This window comes from Pogoniulus pusillus, chromosome 35 (assembly GCF_015220805.1).
Source record: "Pogoniulus pusillus isolate bPogPus1 chromosome 35, bPogPus1.pri, whole genome shotgun sequence".
Taxonomy (NCBI): Eukaryota; Metazoa; Chordata; class Aves; order Piciformes; family Lybiidae; genus Pogoniulus; species Pogoniulus pusillus.
The window spans coordinates 14,490,613-14,513,342 of NC_087298.1; the positions used below are offsets into that span (position 1 = coordinate 14,490,613).

Consider the following 22,730-nt stretch of genomic DNA (forward strand, 5'->3'; position numbering starts at 1 on the left):
AGAAATAAGAATGCTGTCTCAGGTTTCTTTCCTCAGCTGGCTTCCCATACAATCTATTCAACATCCTGGACCATATCTCCAAGATCCTCAGGATTTAAAATCCATCTGGAATTTCTGTATGAAGACCATGGTCAAGGGCTTCATGTCTCTGTCATCATGCAACCTTGGCAGCTTGCATCCACACTGGGGACCAGCCTTTCCTGGGGCCCAGCCCAGAGAATGATCTCCTCTGAGAACAAAGGCCATTACAAACATCACCACCTTCTGCTCTTGGGGTTAGGAATACTCTGACCCCCGTTAGCATAAACCAAGGGCAATCTGTCTGCCTAAATTTACACCCCTTGCACATAATGCACCACCTCTATGCATATATATTGCATTTCTATGGGCACGCATGCACATGCACATGTATTTTTTAAATCCAAACCCTCCAAGGAATGGAGGGAGGGTTAAGGGGCTGCAGTTTGTCTATCAATGCTGCCCAATACAGCTCCATGTTGTTGGGGAGATGAACCTATACCATTACACAGCCCAGCTGTCACCACCATGACTGCCTCCCGCTGTGTACATGCTTCTGCCTCTGGGGACAGGAGCAGAAAACAAACAGGCGACAGATGTGAGCCACATTGTTTACTGCAGTGGTTGCTGGAAGATGCCTAATGCCACAGGGTTGCACTTGCTAGGAGAGGTTGCCTCAAGCAGACAGGGATGCTGAACTGCCATCTCCTCCACTGTGCAGAAGCACTGTCTTCCACAGTGGCAACAGAAGCCATTGTTACTCTCAGCTTGGCTATTTCTGCTTTCTCACTAAAACCTCAAATTAACTGCGAGGCTGTAGGTTGGCTTCTCTACTGCAAAATGGACAAACTGGAGAGGTGAACCTCATGAGGTCCAACAAGAGCAAATGCAGGGTCCTGCACTGGGGCCAGAACAATCCTCACTATCAATACAGGACTGGGGATTGAGGTATAAAAAGCAGCCCAAAGACTTGCAGATGCTGACAGATGAGAAGTTGGACATAAGCAGAAAGTGTGAGCTTGCAACTCAGAAGGCAAATCACATCCTGAGCTGCATTGAAAGATACATGGCCAGCAGATATAGAGAGGTGATTGCAATTTTGTTCTGCTCTGGTGAGACTTCACCTGGAGTACTGCATCCAGGTTCGGAGCCCTCAATATAGGAAGGACTTGGACCTGATGGATCGGGTTCAGAGAAAGACCACGAAAGTGATTAGGGGGTTGGAGCACCTCTGCTACAAAGACAGGCTGAGGGAGCTGCGGTTGTTCAGCCTGGAGGCGGCTCCAGGGAAGCCTCGGAACAGCCTTCCAGTAGCTGAAGGGGCTACAGAAGGCTGCTAATGGACTGTTTACGAAGGCTTGTGGTGATAGGACAAGGGGCAATAGCTTCAAACTCGAGCAGAGCAGGTTTAGATTGGATGTTAGGACCAGGTTCTTTACTATGAGGGTGGTGGAACACTGGAACAGAGTGCCCAGGGAAGTGGTTGGGATCTCAGCTCTGGAGATACTCAAAGTGAGGCTCGACAGGGCTCTGGGCAACCTGCTCTGGTTGAGGATGCCTGTTGAGTGCAAGCAGGGGTGGGACTGGAAGTCCCTTCTAACCCAGATCGATCAATGATTCTGATTCTGTGAAAACGTCTGCTGCTGCTCCTTGCCTTTGCACGGCTGAGACATTCTCAGCATATGCGAAGGGGCTGTGTACGGCAAGATGTGAACTTAGCGCACAAACAGATATGTAAAAGGGAGATGGCCTGGTCTGAGGGCCCAGCACACACCTCTGGGCGCACGGGCGGCCCCTTCGCTGAGGATTCCCCCAGAAACAGCCCAACCCGCCCCGGGGCCGAACCCCGCAGGGCCGCGCAGCTCCGCGCAGCCGAGCCCGGGCGAGCCCCGCAGGGCCGCGCAGCTCCTCTCTGCCCGCTGTTGCCAGGCAACGCCGCTCGGCCGGAAGCTGGCGCAGTACTTCCGGCGCGCCCGTGGCCCCCTCCTTCTCCCGCCCATCGCTGTCAAGATGGCGGCGTCCGTGTCGCTGCAGGTGGAGTTCGGGTGAGCGCGGTGGGGATTGGGGACTGCACTGGGGACCGGGTACCCGGGCGGAGGGGTAGGGCCGGGCTAGGCTCCTTAGTAAGACAGCCCGGAGGCTGTTTAGTGCAGTTTACGAGTCTGCTGCATATAAGCTCGTCTGAGCCCGGGGGCTGCCGCTGTATGGGGCTTCGGGACTTCGGCCCGAGGTGGCGGCTGCAGCCGGTCCCGGTAACCAGCCGAGGTGTCAGGTGCTGGTGGGACGGGACGGGCACCACTTGAACAGTTTCCTATAGCGCTGCAGTCCGGCCTTGACCTGTTCAGCGCTTCCCGGGCAGCGCGGTACCGGGGCCAAACTGCCGCCGCCTGGCCCTGCTTTGCACCGGGGTGGCAGGGCCTTGCCTACGGCAACGTGCGAGCATCCTCATCAAGTTCTTGCATTCTGCCCTTTCGAACTTAGAAAAGAGAAGAATTAAAATTGTTTATTGAAAACTTCCACTCGTGTTCCCCCTTCTTCTGTGCGTGTGTGTACCAGCACACCTGCTTTATGTTTCACTTGTGCCAGTTTGGTGTCAAATAGATGGGCTCTTCAGCTGTCAGGTCTCTGTTGTTGTCATATCTGCAATGCTAATGTGCTGGCTCAGGGAAATCCAAGTGTTTGCTGTGGAAGTCTGTGCATATTTGTGGCAATACTTGTGTCGTTTTGTTAAAGCCTCTTTTTAGGAGTAGCTAAAAGGCTACTATTTATTTGCTTTTTCCCACCCTTTCACAAACACAGAAATGCCATAACCATTTTAAATACTCTTCTCCTTAAGAATCCTTTCCTCAGTCCTTCCCACTTCCAGCTGCAGTAACTCTGATTTTCCCAGAAGAGTGAGATGCATTTTTGCTTCCCTTGGAAATGCATAAATGAGCTCTCTATGTACAACTCACAGCTGAGTTCCCCACAGCTCGCGCATTACAGAAGGACCTTATCTTGCAATCTACGTTTCCCACTGTAACAAAGCGTGACCTTGTTTTCGTTACATAAAAAAATGTTTTTCATATAATTGCTGTGACTTGTTCTCTCACATGAATCTCAGCTCGTTTTAATAATTGCTGCTTCAATTTTCAGATAACTATTTTGTGTGAGTTGATGGAAGAACACCAACAGAGTGGTCTTTACAAGAGTTGCATATAAGTAAAGCTGCTGAGGGCATAACAAGGGTTCTGTTGTGCTGCTCTTCCACTGCAGAGCCAAGAAAACCCTGTGTGGCATTTTGAGATATTGAATTTAAAGGAACTTAGTAATGGCTATGTATCTTTGCTGATATTTCGCTGGAGATTATCTGTTATAAACACTCCTCTTTAATGTATCACAGTATCACCAAGGTTGGAAGAGACCTCACAGATCATCAAGTCCAACCCTTTACCACAGTGCCCAAGGCTAGACCATGGCACCAAGTGCCACATCCAACCTTGCCTTGAACTGCCCCAGGGACGACGACTCCACCACCTCCCCGGGCAGCCCATAATGTGTTGGTTTCCAAGAGATGTGAGGCACCAATAGGTTTCCAGAAAGTAACTTCATAAGATTTTGTTTCTGAAGTAATCTGTCTGAGTTGGAAGAATGTTTTGTCACAGTTACATGCAGTTTGGAAACAGGGTGGTCATTTTGCTACCTCAGTTGAGTATCAAGTTGAGTTTTTTATGAGTTGCCCAGTTGTTACAGCTTTGGCCATCTGTTCAGTCTAGAGGCAAGAGCTCATGCTACCTGCTTCTGTATCCCATATATTAAAGTAACATCCTTGTGTAATCTAAGACTGACTTTGGGCTGACAACATCAGGAAAACTGATGTGTGTTTGTAAAGCTCAAGATTCTCACAGTTGTTCTTTTTCTGGAAAAGGAGAGAAGCTTGCTAAGGCTTGTGAAGTTTATTTTTTCTAAGGGATTAGGGAGATTAGATGCCTGGACCCAGTTTAAATCCCATCTTTCTCAGGTGTGAGATCCAGCTCTTGTACTCGCCAGACTCTGCATATGTTGCTCACCCATGACCTATTCTGTGTGCAGAGGCCATCCCATAGTTACCTGCGACCAGACCTCTGGTACATTCTGAACATCAGAAGCAGGATATTCCTCAGGCTGTTCAGTGTTTCTTTTCTCTTTAGCTTGTCATCACTGTTGCTTGATCTGTTTGCTTCTCTCAGTCAGTTCTCTCCTGGAAGGGAATGCTTTGTCGTAAATAGGTCAAGAAAGGGTTGCCAGGACTCAAGAACTGCGGGCATTGCAGCTGACTGGCTGAGTGACCTTGTTCGAGCCATTTCCTCTCAAAAAAACAAAAAGAAAGTGTGGGAAACGTTGTATGAAGTGCCTCGAGGCATCTGGCTCAAAGGTGCCAGGGCCTAGCAATGTCAGGTGTAGCACGGTGGCTGTAATGTTTGAACTGAGGCAGTGCCAGACGCTAAAGGGAGAGTGAGGATGAGGCTAGACACTGCAGGGCAGTTTGTGTGTATGTTGGGATGGGAGCCATCTTCCTGCTTTGTTGGGAGAATGCCTGGCACCATGGAGTTCTGACCTGCAGTGGAGCCTCCTGCATATGTTGGAGATGGGAGACGGCAACTTCCCCTACGAACTTGAGGTCTGCAAGAGGGAAAAAAGACAAAGAGAATCCTGTGCTAAGTATAGTCTGTATCATTTGTTTTCTCTGTTGTGACATCTATGTAAATCGCCTCTTTTGTACTGTCTTCCTTTTGACAGTGAAGCACAATCTCAGTGGATCATTGTTTTTATTTCAGAGGTGGTGCAGAACTCTTGTTTGATGGTGTGAAAAAGCATCAGGTGACTTTGCCCTGTCAACTGGAGCCTTGTGAGTATCAGAATCTGTTTGATAACTTAAAAGAATGACGGCAAATGAAGCAAAACTGGTTTGTACATCAGTTTCATTAGTTTGCAACAAGAATCGGTGTATTCTAGCCTTTGAGCTCTGTGGTAAAGGGTTGGACTTGATGATCTATGAGGTCTCTTCCAACCTTGATGATGATGATACTGTGATTTTAAAACTATTCTGGACGTGTGATGGATCAGGCAGCTCGATAGATGATGGTTGGTCCTCAAAGTAAATACCAAGCCAAAACACTTTGAGCATCCGGGTCTGAGTCTGCCCTCTAAGCACTTGTGAATTGAGTCCTTCCATAAGAGTTTTGCTTCCTCCCTCCTGGATAGACAATGGCCTCTGAATGCTGCTGTCAAGTCTGCACGTGTCTTGCTTGGTACTTGAAATGGTAAATAACTTCTCTCTCTTGTTTTTTCTTGCCTGTTCTGAGGCTTCCAAGAGGCACAGATACCTCTGTGTGTGTAAGTAGTGTATGGCTACACGGTGGTGCGTGTAGTAGTGTAGCGACGCATTTTATCTCCTCATATGATTTTTTTCAAGTATATGTAATCGCTTTATGTTACCTCTGCAGCTGAAAATGGCATACCTAATGTTTCAGCACCATGCTGGGCATCCTGCTTATAGCCTTCTCTACAATAGAAAATAGGATGCTATTAAGCTAAAGGCTTGAGTGTCTCAGCAATAGAGTCATAATCTGTGGCTTGTGATTTGGAGTATTGGTGCTGAGAAGTGCTGAACTAACTCCCATTTCTCCTCCGATGTGTGCGTGCTTCAGTTGTGACATAGTTTTGCTGCCAGTATGTTTTGAATTCTTCCAGCTAGATAGTCACACTTGGTGCTGATTGAAAGTGTGGTTATAAACCAAAATAATACAAAGTGTCAGGCAATGGGAATAACTAAAAGCTCAAGAATTACTAATATCATCATCGGTGTGCTGTGGACATTTCGGGCCTGAAATCTTGCCATGTCTGGAAGTAATTGGAAACTGCTAGAAGCACTTTCTGTGCTTGGACATAAGTAAACATTAATCAGATAGAAGAGGAGCACTGGAATCGTGTTATCCTGGGGTTAAGGATGGGGACTGGAGATCCAGAAACGTGACCCAATATTGATTTTGTTGTGTTACTTAACTTTCCCCTGTTGCTAGTGAAGTAGCAGTGATATTTTCATCATATCACCAGGAGAATTCAGCTTAAATTCCAGCACTGTTAAAGGACTTAAGATCATTAAATGGAAGATAGTGAAGAAATGCCAAAACACTCAGTTGGTATATAAACCTGGGGGCTAGAGCATGATTTTCTTCAGTGTTCTCTACATTTAAAAATATCCACTGATAACCACTGCACTGCTGAGGTTCAAACCACCAGTGTGCTTGTGATGGCTTGGGTGTTACCCACCCCCCCCCCCCACTCTTATGAAGTCACCCAGGCTAGACTCAGATGGCTGGAAATTAAGAAATGAAGCTGTATATTTACAGCTTAGCACAACATACAAGCAGATAGTTACAAAATATACAGCTATATACAGAAATAGACAAGGTAAAGGTAATACAGAAACACAGCAGCCCTCTCAGAAACCAGAGTCCTCAGGAGGGGCTCCCAACCACCCTTCCACACTCTTTCCACCCCTCTACCTTATCCCAGACTTTGCCTTATGTGCAAGGTGAGTTTGGAGGATCAGCCAGGGGGGTTAGAAAGCAGAAGGATTAGTTACACAGAAAGCAGATTAGGGAGAAAAGTACAGGCACCAGCTGCAACAGAGAGCCACTCTGTCATATCTGTGTTTATGTTGCAGATTTTATACACCTCAGCAAGCCTACGAGTGAAGTAGACATCACCATTGTTTCCTTATCACAGCCTGTATTCCAATTTCTCTCACTAAAATATTTCAGCTAGCCTCAGACTAGCACAGTGCTCCAGAAGGGTTTATTGCATGAGGTGCTTATTTCTGCCAGGGAAAGCAGGGGATTGATATCGAAGAGCAATTCTTCCAGCCTGGTGGTTGTCAGTGTTGCAGTTGTATGTGGCTTAATCCAGTCCCACTTGAAGTTGCTGTGAAGACTTCTGTAGACTTCACTAGGAACTGGATTTATCCTAAAGAATAAACATTTCCCTGAAGATCTCACTCAGGTTTTGGAGTTCAGACTCATAAATCTTCAGTGATTTATTCTGTATTAAATCTAACACATTGCTCCCAGCTTTTCACACTGCCTTGTTTTTCAGATGATGTTATCCTTGTAATAAGCATGACAGAATGCACAGTGTGCCTACTTGCCAGCTCCCCTGGTCTGCAGCCTGCTCTTTTCATGTACATCAAGTGACAGGGAGGTTCCAATTTTTAGCTGGTTGTGGATTGCAGTGGCTGAGGGGCAGGCTGAGAGGCTTCTACTGTAATGACACTTATACTGAGCACAAGGATGAGGTAGGCAGATATGGGGTTAATGTCTAGCAGTAAGTGGTTGCTGAAGACACCCTTCATAATATTTCCAGATGAGAAATACTTTGTAGTGGCGAGGAAGCAGCAGGAGCACATCAGAAACAGGAATATGACATTTGATAAGGGCATGCAGATATATGTTGTTTCTAATGCCATGTATTTTCCTTTTTCACACTATGAAAGTTGAATTTCCTTAATCTGGGTAAATAAAGGTGTGTATATATATTTCCCTCCTGCCCTTATTCAGCCAAAATTGCAATTAGAGAAATAAAACATCTCAGTTCCATTTGGTGCCTCTTGTTTCTTATGTTACTCTCTGTGTCAGTCAGCTTAATACTTGAGGGAAAATTCCGTGATGTGAGCACCACTTGAAGACCTACACTCCTAACCCCATTTTTACTGCTTTCATTGGCCATTAAGCTTATTTTTAGCCATTTTGGCCTTTCTTGCCCACTCTTTATTTCTTTGTAGGTTATTTTTGTCTTTGTCCTCCTTTTTGCATAGCAGCTGCTTCTCTCTGGGACATTGGGCCCAGCTATCTTGTTTAGGAATTTTTATCTATATACCAGAGATGAGAAGAGGTGGAAAATTATACGAAGAATCACCTACAAATATTTATGTGAATAAAACAAGCTCTGCTCCACAAATGAATATGTGGTCAGTTCCTTTTCCCAGTAGCAGGTGCTGGGTGGGTTCCAGATCTAATTAACTTTTTCAAGATTTGATTCTCTGCCCCTTTCTGATGCCTGGAGATGGGCTCCTGGAGAGATTAGGAAAGACAGGAGGAAGGAACCTGCAAATCGGACAAGCACAAGCCACAAGGGGTACAGCCATGTGGCAGGACCTATTTTTGCTATCAAAGGGGCATTTTGTATCCTAATGTTAGTGAAACAGCAGTTCTTCAATTCCCAAGCAGAGCTGTCTTAGCCTGCACGTTGAAGCTGCTGCCAAGTAGGAACTTAAATTGTGATCTGTCTGCATAGGCAGAGTGATGTGAGCCAAGCTTCACACAGGACTGTGTAATCTCTGCAAACAGTTGCGGAAGGAGTACCTCAGGTTAAATGAGATTCTTGTCCCAGATTGCTGGCTGTTTGGATGATCATGGATAATGCTGCTAGAGGATCTAAGGGCGTTAATGCCCTCTTGGCTGCTTCTTCGTAGAAACTGTGTGTGTGAGAAGGCACCTGAGGGAGTGACAGTATTTGTCACATGGAGAGAGGATTGAATTGGCAGGGAAATCAACTTTATTTTCCAGCATCTAAAAGACTATTAAGAGACAATGGAGCATAAAAGAGAGAAACCCTAAATTAAAAATTGAGAATGGATTTGGCAGCTTCCTCCTGAAACAAGACACAGTAATTTAACCAACTGCTTCAATAATCAAATAGATCATTGTGTGACTGCTGTGCAAGTGATGCTGCGACTCCTTTCTCCATCTTGCTGGGACTCGCAGTGATGGGTTTGTCTATGGCCATGCAGGTTGCATGGACTCTGATGAAAGGGTGGACAGTCACTGGCTTCCTTTAAGCCTTGTAGTCAGATCAGGTTCGGCTCAGTAGCGTCATGCAAATGAGGAATGTTTGCAAAACCTCTCTGCTCTGCTTGTTGCATCTCTGTTGGGTGTTGTATTTGGAGGCTGAGGCTGTTTGTAAGGTCTCTGGCAGTTGTGCTGCAGGCAGCTGGGCTGTGGGGTCCAGGCCTTTGAATTCCAACTTCTTGCATGGTTTCAGTGATGGGACTCGATGGGACTCGTGGCTTTGGTGTTTCAGCAGCTTGGACTGTTGGGAATAATCAAGAATTCATTGCCAGTTTTAGCACTTGCAAGTCTGGAAGGATACATTTTATTCATCAGTATGTTTTGATAATTGTTTGTGGTTTCCTTTTATCAAAACCCCAGGGGGAAAGACTGATGCTGAACAGGTTCTTTTTAAGAGGAAAAATTAAAATAATCTGCCAGGTGTTGCTTATGTTAAGTCTATGTAGAGAAGAGCATGGACTGCTCCTCAAGAACATGCCTTGCTGTGCATAGTATGGAGCATGGTGGGAGAGTTGGGGATCTCAAGAGATCAGAATTGTGTTATGGGCAAAGGGGCTCAAGTACATCATGGCATGTGTTGGGAGGGGACTGGGGTGCTGTGCCCCTGCAAAGTGTAGAATCAAGAGCAGCAGTTGGTATTGGTTGCCTCCAAATGGCCAGCACTATTGCTAGGTGTACATCACAGTTCAGTTATTAATACTCTGGAATGCGTTTATTACTCTCTCTGATGTTCCTAACGTTTTATAACTTGCTCCAAAAACAGACTAAAAATGTATTAAGTAATGTAGACACTTACTAGAAAAACAGTATAAACACCATAGCTCTGTGGAAGCGTCGTGGGACAATCAGATCTGTTTGCAGCAGTTGGTGCTCGCAGTTCTGCGAGGCCTCTGGAGTTACTGTCCTCCTTGCCCATCGCTCTTAGGCAGGCAGTTCTGTGTCTGCTGGCAGGGTGAAAGGATTCAGTGGGTGACACAGGGTGAGACCTCAAGATGGACTAGCTCAGCCCTGGATCCTAGCTTCTCTTTCCAAGAGTCAGTGCAGTGCTGAGAGCCTGACACGATGCTGCAAGGCGGCTGCTGCTGCTGCCTCCGCCACCATAATGCAGCAGTCCCTGGAGCATTTGCATCCCTGAGCCCTGGTGTGAGGTTCAGCACCGTGTTGTGCGCACAGCTCCGGGTCACCCTCCCACGTGTGGCTTCTGCACAAAGAGTGAGGCCTCCAGAGGGAACAGGGAGCTGACCACACGGCACGGCAGGAACAGTCCCAGCACTTTCCCGAGAGGCCTTGTGAGTTCAGCTCATCCCAACTCATTGTGGAAGGAGCTTCCCAGGCACCAAGAAACCCGTTCTTGTGTGTGACTAAATCCCTTAGATAACAAAGCCTGGCTGTTCCACTCTCCTTCCCAGCCACTGTATTGCAGTGTGGACACCTAGCAGGATAACCTTTCTGTGCCAGCTCTCCCTCTCTTTTCTCTTGGTGAGATTTGCTGTGCTGCCAGCACTGTTCAGAGGGTGACAGCGGAGCAGGGCTGGGGAGCAGGATCCGGGCTCTTTAAACCGCTTAGCATGCGGTTCACACGGCTCCGGGCCAGCTGTTCCTTTCTCCTCCTGCCCTCACTCGCCGGAGTTGTTTGCTGAGCTCAGAGCTCCTGTGCAAAATTGCTTTTCAAAAGAGCCACTTTCTGCTTAATTAAACAATGAGCCTCCCTCCCTCTGCACATCTGTAAAGCTCTCTCTGCAGCCTCTTTATCCCACAAACTGCTCCATTCTTACCTCCATTCACTTGTAAATCTTACCCCCCTCTCCTCCACCCTGATCATCTCACTGGCCCTTTCTTTTTCCCTTTCAAGCCAGACTGAGGGGCTTGGAGGATCTGTGGGGGTGGCTGGGTTGGATGGACTGGGATCGGTTTAGTAGTGCTTGCTGTGTGTGAAAGTCTAATAATAGCAAGGCAGATCCGAGAGTGAGAGGCGAGGACTGGACTCCTCACGATTTCTGTGGAGGAAATAAAATCGTGGCAGTTTCTGAGCCAAACTGAGATACTGATTCATCTAGCAGCCTGAGGGGACACCAGCCGGGCTTCGAAGAGGGGCAAGGAGTTGACTTCAAGGCGATTTCTGATCCAGCTGGCTGCCAGGGAGAGCCCAGCCCAGGAGATTCCCTCTGCCAGGCTGACTGCATGCAGGGCAGTGCCAGGCTGCCAGGAAATCCCTCTGCATGCTGGCAGGAGCAGCCACCTTCCTCTGAGGTCTCATAGCAGCTCTGAGTGGTCTCTTGCAATGATTGCATTTTCTTTATTAACCCTTGGTGTGCGTGCACATGCATAAACCCCAGAAGCTGACAAAATAGGAGAATGGAAATACCAGATCAATAAGGTTTGGCTGGTTTATGCCCACAGTTAGTCATGCATTTTCTGAATTGTCTTCCTGAGCAGCTTTTAAAAAAACCCAAACCAGCAACATCCAAGATTAAGTAGGATAAATTAATGGAAAGGTGATAAGTGGAGTATCTTCTTTATCATGGGGAAGGACAGATTATAGCCAGGATGACAAAATGTCACCTAGCATAGATTGATAGGGAGGAATGAAGAAATAGGAGTTTGTGTTAGCAGAAGATTCCTGACTGCAAAAACCATTAGACCATGGCACAGTCTCCTTGGGATTTAGTAGCAGATCTACATGGCTCAACCATTTTAAAGTCAGAATGGATTTAGTTGAGACAACTCTGCACTGGCAGAGGAATAAATCCACAGGACCTGTTCATGAGGTATTACTGTTAATGTCTGCCATTCCCAATCTGGCACCTTGTTGCTAGTGCCTTAGTCCTTGAGGGTCTCCCAACTCCTTCAGCAATTTTGAAAGACAGGCAAGACCCTGGGCCAGCACTAGTGATCTATGATCCTAATTAAAAGAGACAGTTTGGTGCACTGACATTTATTTGGGAGCTCCCAGTGACAATAGTGTTGGGTGTTACGGGATTAGATGCTCTGACTTTGGAAATGAGTAGGGATTAGGTTTACCCTGAGAATCAGTTCAGAGCTGTTTTGTTTTGGACTTTTTTCTTTGTCATGGAGCTGATGGATCTGGGGGCTTGCTGCTGGATAGCTAGTAGAATTTGAGATCCCTTGAACTTAGGTTCTTCTACCAGCAACCCAAGTAGAAGATCCCAAGCGGCTCCTTTCCAGCTCGTGAGTGTTGTGATTAAAATTTTAGGGCTGAGAGTTGCTGGCTGAGATTGGAGTCTTTGCTGCTAACAGGAGGGCTATGAAATACCCCTGTGATACATTCCTATTTTGTGGACACGAGAAAATGGAGAAGACTGTTGCTCCTCTGGCTAAGAAATGAGAAAGAGATGTCATTGCACAATTTAAAATTACAGAAGTCAAGACCTTCATGTCTTTTTAAAGCAGAGAAGAACAGAAGAGAGCAACAATTTGGATTCTCTTCTGTTTGCTTGTAGTTACCTTGTAATTTTTGCCCTGGTACTTAAATCACTGCCCACTCCAGTGCATGTCAGGATTGGCTTGTGCACTTGTCAGAGAAAATGGATTTTGCTCTTGCTGCAGAATTTTGCCTCATTGCTCACTGCGTGGTACCAGATCCATTTGCCTGTGACTGCATTTATATCAGCTATTCTAGGTCTTCTGCAGTTCAGGGCACATCATCATCTGCTTCGGTGAATGACTTGCATATCAGATGGGAGACTGAAGGCGTCTGAAGGATCCCTTAGGTCAGGTGTTTTAATAAGCTCTTTTAGAGAGCAGATTCTTGGAGGACCAGCAGATTCTTGGAGGACCAGCAGATTCAAAAGCAGAGAGAAGGCATGCACCTGGAGGGGAGCAGGTCTTGTGAGCTGGTTTGTCCATTTTAAAAACAGAATGATGATGCAGGGAAAGGGGCATGCAAATCGTCTTTCCATACGTTTCCACGCAGGCAGGGGGAATAATGGTAGAGGAGCGGCTTTGTCATGGTTACAGGCCAGTGGCTGAGAATGTGGGTGGAGCAGCGTTCGTCCAGAGTTAGTGACCTCAGCAAATTGGAGCTCAGCCATGGTCAGTATGATAAATGATCTTATTCTGGGTGAAAGAAGTGATACCCCACAGGGAGGTATCTGCAAGGCAGCCCAGGAAAGCGCTGTGCTCTTGCAGCACTGACCCCTTAGTGCCCAGTGCTGTGCTGATCTTAGTGATTGCAGACCAGAGGGGATTTGCCATGGATTGGCCTTCAGAGGGTTCCCTGTTTCCCTGCAATAAACTCTCCATTCTGCTGCTAAGACAAGAGTATGGTGTAATTACACCCTCTGGGTGCCCTTTGAAGCACTGTGTGCTTTGTGTGGGTTTCTGTGTCGATTTTAAGGCAAGAGACATGGAGATTTCTAGTCATTGCATGTGTGTGTGTGAGTCTGCCGGTGACCTATGCAGCCCCCTGAGAGCCAAGAGTGGTGTGTCTGTGTCCACTGCTATTACAGCTGCACAAAATCCTTCTGTGTTTCTGTGCAGTTACCAGTTCAGAGTGAGACCCTTCTGGTGCAACAGCCAAACTGACTCTTCTCATTTGAGGCACCTGGTTTCTATTTGCCTACTGCGAGTGGCCTCTTTGCTGAGGTAACCACTGATGAATCCATCAAGTCCAGGAGGTTTTATTGAGCTAAAAAAGAGCTGTGGATTTCAGCTCTGGATTTGAGTGTGCTGGTGAATCTGGGCGCTTGTTCCAGGCAGTGCTAAAGTAAAGTCCTAGGTGCATTTGTGTTGCAGAGGAAGCCTGTCAGGTTCTTCATCGAGGGACAATTGGGTATTGCAGAAGTCGAGACCTTGGAGGACACACAAGAAGACTGAACAAACTTTGCAGTTCTGTCTGCCACAACCAGAGATATTTATGGTGCAGCTGGGCTGAAAATGAGCTGATGCTGTTGGGGTTTTGTATGCAGGCTCGCTGCGGTTTTTGCATCCTGTCTGCTTGTATGACAAGCCAGTGACTTTCTGTCACCACAGGCACACACTTCATTTTCCTGATCTGTGTGCATCGTGGGTGAATTGGTTTCTGTCTGTATTGTCCATTTGAGTTCCCATCCCTGCACTCACAGTAAGCGGCTTTCTCAAATGTTTGTCAGTTTTTCTTCTTTTAATTAACTTTAGATTATTTTTCCTGAAGATTTTGGGAGATTTGGTGTTCTGTCAGCACAGGCAGCAGAAGCTGTGTCTGTATACAAATAAGACAAGGATTTCCTGCTGTATGCCTCAGTCCCTCCTTTGCAGTTTGTGAATATTTCAGCTCCCTTAGCCAGTTTGCTCTTGCTTCTCTGCCAGTGCTGCTGGTGGTGAGGACACATAACAATGATTAAAGTGGGCTTTTTGGTGTGGATATTTGCTTGCTCTGGATGAAATAGAGCAGGCTACTGAAAGGATTTCAGAGCAGCTGTAGAGCAGTGATAAAAATCAATTATTACTGTGATGAGCTGGAGCTGAGTTGGTGATGTGAGAATGAAATTCTGTGTCATCTCAGCTCTCACCTGAACCAGAATACACGCCTGCTTTTGCAGCCACATGGCAGCATGCATGATGAAACTCTGCTCCTGCAAGTTCTGTGACGAGAGCCAGCTTCAGAACCAACGTGCACGTACAAGGACTATGTCACGGTGCCAGTTTCACTTGTCAATTATGTGGTACCTGACAAGGTCCAGATTTCCACCCCCCCTTTTACTGTAGAGGACTTGTTCTTTGTGTAGGAAATCCTCGGCCCAGGGAGCTGGAAACCTGTGAGACCCATGGCTTAGTATCAGAAAGAAAATGTCTTGGGAACACTATGTATGTTAACTGTAAGAGATAAGCAGTTGTGTTCTAATTTACCTCTCATTATTTCCATCATGTTACCATACAGCCCTTAGCTGTTGATTGCCATTTGAGGCATTGAGCTGCAAGATGGCCTCTCCCCAAACCGTACCATTTGCAGTGGAAGGGATCTTGTTCCTTTTCAATATCTTACTTATGGGAGGTGGTTTTGGTGTGGTTCTGGTCATTTTTTCATCCTTTATAATTGGTTGGTGATTATAATGTAGAAAGATGTGAAGGTGGGCAAAGATACTCAATGCTGAGAAGGCAGCTGAGAATATTATGTCTTAAGGCTAGCTGCAAAGAAGGGATCTTAACTTTGGTTACTGTTCAGAGCAGGGAAGTTCCAGTCTGCATCAGGTACCGTGTTTTTCCCTACTGTCTACATGCTTAAGTATGTATGCATATGACTTCTGGGGAGGAGTAGATTAATGTAGACATGGGTGGGGCTAAAAATAACATTTCATATGGAAGTAGGGGTCACGGAGTCTTCCAGCTCAGCCTCAAAGAAAGTCAGTCGTCTCACTCTATCGTCCAAGCTGCCTTTTATCCAGCTGGTGCAGAGTGATTCTGTTTCAATGATCTCTCCTGAAAGGTCCCAGAGGAAAGGGCTGCTTATTCCACACCAGGAGAATGGTATATGGCACATTTCATTGTTGTGTGTCCTGCTGCAAGTGCATAAATATGAAACAGCTCACAGGCTTTGCTGCGGTGGGACTGGTGTCCCCTTGTGCCCCTCGTCCCTCTCCTGAAGGCTGCACTCCGTCTTTCTTCCTCTCCAGCTTTCATTTCTTGTGGATGGAGGGTGGGAGCTGTTTGGGTGTGAGATCCTGAGGGCTTGACGTTGCAGCAGTGTTTTTCAGGGGCAGGCGAATGTGGTTAACTCTTGTGGTGGTGCTGGCTGGCTGGTGTGCTGTGTGTACACCTCCCCAGTGTACTCACAGTCCATCCTGCATGTTGCTAGGAAGGTAACAGAAAATGGTCTATTTTGTGCCCGTAGTTGTGTGTCAGTAAAAGGGAGCCGTGGGTTAGCCCCAGGCAGGTGACCCAGCTCACTGGGCAGTTCTAACACACAAACCATTTTCTTGCCCTGACCAGAGTGATCCAGTGCTCAGAAGCAGCAATACCTGTCATGTTCTGGGCAGCATTGCAGTGGGACTGATGTGCTGGGGGTCAGGCCATCATCTGGAGGTACTGATGCCTTGGGCATCCAGGGGAAACAGTGGAAATATCAGAGCATCCCCCTTTCCCTGGGAAAAGAGGCTCTCATCTGCTGCGATCTAGCATCGTGTAGTTGATGTACAACTGCCTAAGACAGCCCTGTTCAGCCTTGGTGTGACAGAAGCGATGCGGGTAATGTTATTCAGAAGGACCCCCAGCTCTGCTCTGGATAGTGTCTGTGACGCCATAAAATCCTGGGGTGAGGCGAGGACTGACTTGAGCCACCACATGTGCATTTATTTCTGCTGCTCGTGAAGAAAGCGCCTGTGGAATCGTTTGCAGAACTTGATTTTTAGCTCAGAGAGGCGTGTGTTGAAAGGTTCTCTCTATCTGCAGCAAGGTTACTATGCACGACACAGGCACGGGAGTGTGTCCTGCCATTCCTGCTTATCCTGTGGCAAGGCTCTAGCCCTCCGTAGTGGATTTGTGCTTCAGAAAGCTTCCTCGTGCCTCGAAAACAAACAAGTCTTTTGGGGCTTTCAAAGGGGTGTTTAAAGTAGCCCCAGGAGAATAACTGATCATGGATTCAAGATGATGAAGTGGTTTGTGGAATGGTGAAATACAGAGGCAAATGCAGGAGAAATCCACATTGCAATTTGTCAGCTTCTCTAAACCCTGTAACGCATTATTCCCCCCACCCCTGTTGCTTCTCACCTCTCCGATAGGAAATTAACTGATGCTATCACTAAAGAAATTGTTTTTGCTTCACAAAGTAAAATTGATACTACAAAAACCCACCAGTAGTGTCTCCTCCTCCTTTTACATGAAGACAAATCCTCCTGTCACCTACTGAAATGGAAAGATAAAGGCTGAGCTCTAATAAAGAAGCTGTAAAGGCAAAGTGTGGGGCTGGGCGCGGCGCCAGGAGTGCGCCAGGGCAGTGAGCGTGGTGCTGAGGGACGGGGGAAGGTGTCGAGACTGCAGCTGCTGTGGCCGGTACCTGCGTGCGTGTTTGATGCGTGGCCATGTACACCTTGGTGCCCCAGAACATGTCACCGGGAGTTTGTCCTGGATTTGGTACTAGTAGTGCTCGCCTTTACACCCTTCATGTTTTTAGGCTTGCTTGTTTAGACTTTTAAAATCTATTTAAACACACAGAGTTAAATATCAGTTTGTTAGGTTATGAGGGACTGTATGGGGTGTGGTATATGTTACAGACATCTTACCACCAGCAACCTCCTGCTGAATTGGCACTTCAGCAGGAATTGCATTCATATTTTGTGGGATGCTTTTTCTGTGGGATACCTTTTCTGCCCAGCTGTGGAGTTCGGGTCAGAGCTCTGAGCTCCCTTGAGGCAAGACTGTCTGTTAGGTGCTGCTAAGGGACAGTCCTGTTAGGTGGTTCTTTTGACTGGAGGTTTGCAGCTGCTCCTGGCCACGCTGCATGTTCCTCAACTACTTTTTTTTGTGGATAAACAATCAATTTGTTCTGGCATCAGCTATTTTGTAAACTGCTGTTCTGTCTCCTTTCAGGGGATATCAGAAACCTGCTGAAGTGGATCAAACAGAATCTGTTGAAAGAACGACCAGAATTATTTATGCAAGGGGAATCTGTGTAAGTACAGCTGTTACAAATCTTCCTTATGCTTCCCTGTTGATCACCATGTCTGGGAGATGTCTCTCCTGTTGGTTGCAAGAAGCAAGTTAATGACCACAAATACATGGTGTTTGCTAAAGATAAGGGAAGGTGTCCACACTAGACCTCACCCTGTCTGCAGAGAGTGTCTTTTGTAGCCCTTACCTCAAACCTTTAAATGTGAAGCAGGGCCACCTATACTTCCTCTCCATTGTCACCTGGAGCCACGTGGTGCATGTCTCCTCAGTTCCAGGAGTTTAACAGGTCTGTCTATTCCTTGCTGACATCAGGTGGGACTGAAGCAGTCACTTGGAGAAATGCCAACAAATATTTCATCTGGGAAATGTATTTTTATTGTCAAAATGGGGCCAACCTCTTGGAAGGAAAAAGGAAAAAAAAAAAAACCGAGAGAAATGGAGCAGAGTGAGCTGTGCAAGCCATGCCTGACTGCAGGGTGGCGCTGGGGGTGATTGCATTCGTCACAGATCTTTGTGAGCTGAAGCATGTGCCAGGTCCCCTGGTAACGGGAGATACAATTGCAGGACACTGAAGATCAAACAGGGGGAATCCCTTTGCCTGTAACCAGAGGCTTGGAGTGGATCCCGGGTGATAAGTACCTTTAGTAGGAGCACGGGAATATCTTTCCCTACCTTCACAGCAAGCTCTCTGCTCAACTGTGGTGTGTGGGTTTTAATTACCTGGCTTTTGTACCTCATAGAGAAATTAAGTTATCTCAGAGCATCTTCAGGAATGGAGCCTTTTGACTAAAATAAGCTTCGAGATTGCTCCTGCCTCTCCTTTATTTGATCAAGAAAGGGCACAGGTTGTACCCATTTCCAGCTCCATGATAGGATTCCTTTTTCTCTTTGGCTTTAAAGGTGGCCAGCCTGTGATCTCTGCCTTATTCTTAACTATTGGTGAGGCTGTTTAGCAACCTTGTATCCTAATGATTCTGTTCTGCAGGAGGCCAGGAATTTTGGTGCTCATCAACGATGCAGACTGGGAACTAATGGTTTGTACTCCTTCAGTTTGACTTTCTTTACCTGTTCTGTAGTTTCTCTTAGAGAAGCTGTTTCTGGTTCTCACCCCAAGTGAAACATCCCTTATTTGAGGTGGAAGGGGCAGGTGGGGATCCCTCTCCTAGTATTGTGCTGTGGCTGCTGGAAGCCTGGAGTGGTTCTCTAACCTGCTGAGTCTCATCAGCCAGATGGTGTCATATTCTTTGGCTCTGGCAGAAGACTTCACACCTCTGTCTGCCAGTAGGGCTCCTTAGGTACCAGCTTCATGGGCACCAGGCAGTTTCCCAGCCCCAAGAAGAGCCCTTTTGCTAGAGGAAGGTGGTGCCACAGCAGGTGTTGGCAGACGTGCGGAGATCTCTGCCCAAACAGGCAACTGGTGAATCTCTTCCCTTCTCAGCCCACTGTCATTCTGAGACAAAAAACAGCCTCAACTATTTTCCTGCTTCCGACAATGACCTGTTCTGTCAAACACTTGGTCCAGAAGGCAATGTGGGATGATTCCTTGTTTGATCTCTCACCTTTGCTTCTGTTAGGATGAAAACATCAGTCTAGCCCCTTCTGTTCTCCGTAACACTCACCATCTTTTCATGAGCTGTTTTGCAGCTAGTATTTGGCAATGACATTTAAAATATTTGTTATTTTTGTTCTTGGCCTGCAGGGTGAGCTGGATTATAAACTCCAGGACCAGGATAATGTTCTTTTCATCTCAACGTTGCATGGTGGGTAAACTTCTGAAAAAAAAAGAGGATGTAAATTCAAACAAAAATGTAAACCCAGCCAAACCTCTCCTGAACTGCCTGTACCTGGTCTCTGCACCTCCCCATCATGTTCACTTGTTACTACTAGACATCCAAATAAAGGCTTGTCAGTGTGTGGCCTGCTGTCCACCACAACAGCATCCATCTTTGATCTCCTTATTTCACCTCTCTTGCCGGCGCTTCCAGGTAGTTTGACGAGCAGAGTGCACCTGCAGTGTTGTGGGCCTTTGTTTTACCATGACAGGAGTAAAAGGGGTGCTGAACCTGGAGTAGGATGGTGTGTCTGCAGGCAGTGATGCATTCGGTGGGGGGTGTGACTGTTTTGGGGCAAAGCTGTTTTTTCCAGCTGCCTTGGTGCTGAGAACTGCAATTCTTATAATACAATGCTTAGTGTTGGTACAGTCTGTGCACCAGCCAGGGGAAGACCTGAAGCGCAAGGAAATAAAAGGTTTCTCCACTAGCTTTTCTAGGAGGCAGCAAACATTACAACTTCAGAGCTCACTGTTGTGACGTTCCACTTGTCGTGATACATGTTTATGGGAAGCAGGAGAGAAATACGCTTTTTGCGCTTTGTTTTTTGATGTCTTATGCCTCTTTCTTACCTGAGCTGAGGCAGGGTGAGCACACGAACAATGCAAATTTTACAGCTGTTTCTTTGGAGGAGAAATAAGCTTGTCTGGTCTGAGACTACACGGAATGATAAGGGCAGCAAACTAACTTTCTGTTGCCATGATGGGTAGAATGGATCAGCCGGTGTTGCATTCTGTGCAGGTGAGGAGCTGCATTGCTGCAGCCTGATAGGAAGAGTTGTGACAGAAGATGGTCTGTGAAATCATGCAGACCCTGGAAAAAAAGTCGGTTGGCTTTTTAACTCTTTCCATCGTGGGGGGTGTGCTTCTGACAGTGTGTCCTGAGGACATCCTGTGAGTGCACTGTAAGTGGGTGTGCACAGCTCTGCTAGGGCATTGATCCTGTTTGCTTTCCGGAAGTTTCCTCAGACAGATGAATTGGCCTGGAAGGCCATGGCAAGAGTACAAGGAGGTGGGCAGAGAACATAGCATTGGCACCAGCCGGTCCAAAACATGCATGAATTTCCAGGAGCGTCCAACCAGGGTTGCCCTTCCTGTGCTTACCCATGCCCTGCTCACCAGCATTTCAGCATGGCTTTGGCAGCATGTGGTGGTCCTTGGCAGCAGAGGGCTGGCCACTGCCATAAGCTTGGTGCACATCTCAGAGCTGATTTGCATCATGTGCTGCTTACTCTGTCCTTGGTTTCCAAGAGCTGCTGAGGAGGAGTTGGGAGGCGGCGAGCAGTGCAGTCACCAGCCCCTGACCTAGTCCGACAGCCCCAGGGCTCTGTACCAGGCACCTGACACCCCCAGAGGTCCATACCAGGCATTCAACACCCCAGAGCAGCTCTGTACTTGGCACCTTTCCTGTTCCTCTGTTTGACGCGGAGGGAGTGCCTGTCTTCGCCAGTGCCTCCTCTTGCGTTTACACCCCACACATGCATAACCAATAGCATGCCCAGGCTATGATACCACTGCATGCAAGAAACACTGACTTCAAGCCCACTGCTGGTGGCAAACCAACATTCACCTTTTCCCAAATTCAGCTGCAGTGACTTGGGTCCAGCTTGCACTGTTTGTAAATAACACGAATGGGCCAAAGGCCCTTTTCTATCCTGAATTCGTGGTGATTAGCTTTGCTAGACTTAGGGAGCAGAAAGGGGAGTCCAAGTGGGAAAAGACAAGTTCGTCTCCAGTGTGACTGCCTGCTCTACACTGTACTGAGTTTGTGCCCTGGGATAGGCTTGTCTGTTCTTATCACCCCCAGAGCCATTTGCTCATGATGAGTTCCTTCCTTGGGAGATGTTATTCCCCCTGCACAGGTAGACCCAGATGGCTTCACTCCTGCTGTAGTAAAAGCTGCCAATCATTGCCAAAAAAAAAATCCAGAAACGGGAAGATGAGAGAAGCCAGAGAAGCAAGGAGGGATACAGCAAAATCCTGTAACAACAAAGGCAACATAAGTTTCTGAAATAAAACCAGTTTTAAAACATTTTCTGCCTCCAGCTTTGTCCTAGATAGGCTCCTGGCGAAATTTTGCACTGATTTTGTAACGCTTCCCTCCTCCTGCAGGGTTTCCTTGGCAGCCCCGGTCGAGTCTCTGACTCGCTGGCTCATAAAGGCTCTCTGTTCAGAGCCTTTCACCCGGCCCTGGTTCCGCGGGGAACCTGAGGCTGCCGCAGCCCTCGGCGCCGTCTTCTCCGAGCCCCGTCGGGGCGGAGAGGTCCCGTCTCCGCAGCCCCTGGACCGGAGAGCCCGGGATTGAACCAACCTCTGCCGAGTCCGCCCGAGGCCCGAGCGAGGGGGACGGTTCCCGGTTCTCGGCTCTCGGTGACCCGAGAGCTGCGGCAGTAGCATTGTGCCCCGGCCAGCGGGGACCTCGGCCCTCAGTGCAAAGGGATCCCCGGTACCGAGGAGTCCTTGTCACGCTCCAGGGCCAGGTGCACACCTAAATGCATTAAATGAAACTAACCCGCAATTTTAAAATAAATACCAGGAGGATAAACCGGGACGGAGCCGCAGGGCCAAGATGCCCGCCCACGCTTGGTTCCATCCCCGCCGCCCCCGGCGAAGTACCGTAGCCCCCGGCTAGGATCCTCCATCCCTGTCCAGTTCCTGCCCATCCGAGTGGGGGCTCGGCCGATATTTGACGCATTAAAATTGACCCCACACACACACCTCGGCAGAACTGAGCTGTAAGGAGCCGCCGCCGGGTTTTTATTTCGTTTCCTTGAAATCCTCCTTAAGGATTCCCTGGGCTGCAGCAGGTTACCTTGTAGTGCCCCGAGCCCCGGGAAGGCCCCTTCCTCTTCCTCCGCCCCAATGCACCCATCCGGTAGAGGTGAAATCTCTGCTACAGATGTCCAGACACAATTCTTGGTTCGTACGGCTCCATCGCACAAGAATTGCGTTTGGACAATCAGGAGCGGAGATTCCCGTCCCGGGTTGGCGGCGTCTTCCAGGGTGAATCCGGCTGAAGCCTGGAAAACAAGGACACAGGGGCACCGATCCGATCTGGCTGCCCGCCGCTCCCCGCTCCTCGCTTTCCGCGCCCCGGCCCTGCGGAGCCGCTTCTCCGGTCCCGACAAGTTTCTACCGCAGCCACCGCGCTTTGCATCCCAGTTTCGATTTAATGGCACCGCAAGGGGTTAGATTTTTATCAACTCGTTTCCTATCCTTCCGGAAAAAGAAAAAAAAAGAAAAAAAAAAAAAAAGAAAAAAAAATCAGCCCTTAAAAAGAAGAAGAAGAAGTAAGAAAGAAAAGGAAGAAAAAACTGACGACAACAACAACAAAAAACAAACAAACCAAACAAAAAGAAAAAAAAAAAGGGGGGGGGGGGGAAGACAGAAAACGAAAAACACCGCTCCATTCC

At 47.6% G+C, this 22,730-nt stretch overlaps 1 protein-coding gene and 1 long non-coding RNA gene across 2 annotated transcripts; one reads left to right on the forward strand and one right to left on the reverse strand.

The window, feature by feature from the left end:
- The first annotated feature begins 1,980 nt into the window (after positions 1 to 1,980).
- URM1 (ubiquitin related modifier 1) lies at positions 1,981 to 19,423 on the forward strand. The gene is made up of 5 exons (XM_064171040.1): positions 1,981 to 2,063; positions 4,815 to 4,885; positions 17,409 to 17,490; positions 18,475 to 18,523; positions 19,189 to 19,423. The coding sequence occupies exons 1-5, from the start codon at positions 2,029 to 2,031 to the stop codon at positions 19,255 to 19,257; spliced, it is 306 nt and encodes a 101-aa protein (XP_064027110.1). The 5' UTR covers positions 1,981 to 2,028; the 3' UTR covers positions 19,258 to 19,423.
- Positions 17,842 to 22,271, reverse strand: LOC135190101 (uncharacterized). Its single transcript, XR_010308426.1, has 2 exons — positions 22,130 to 22,271; positions 17,842 to 21,297 (listed from the first exon to the last, which is right to left on the reverse strand). It is a non-coding gene; the product is annotated as an uncharacterized LOC135190101 (long non-coding RNA).
- Between the last annotated feature and the right edge of the window lie 459 nt (positions 22,272 to 22,730).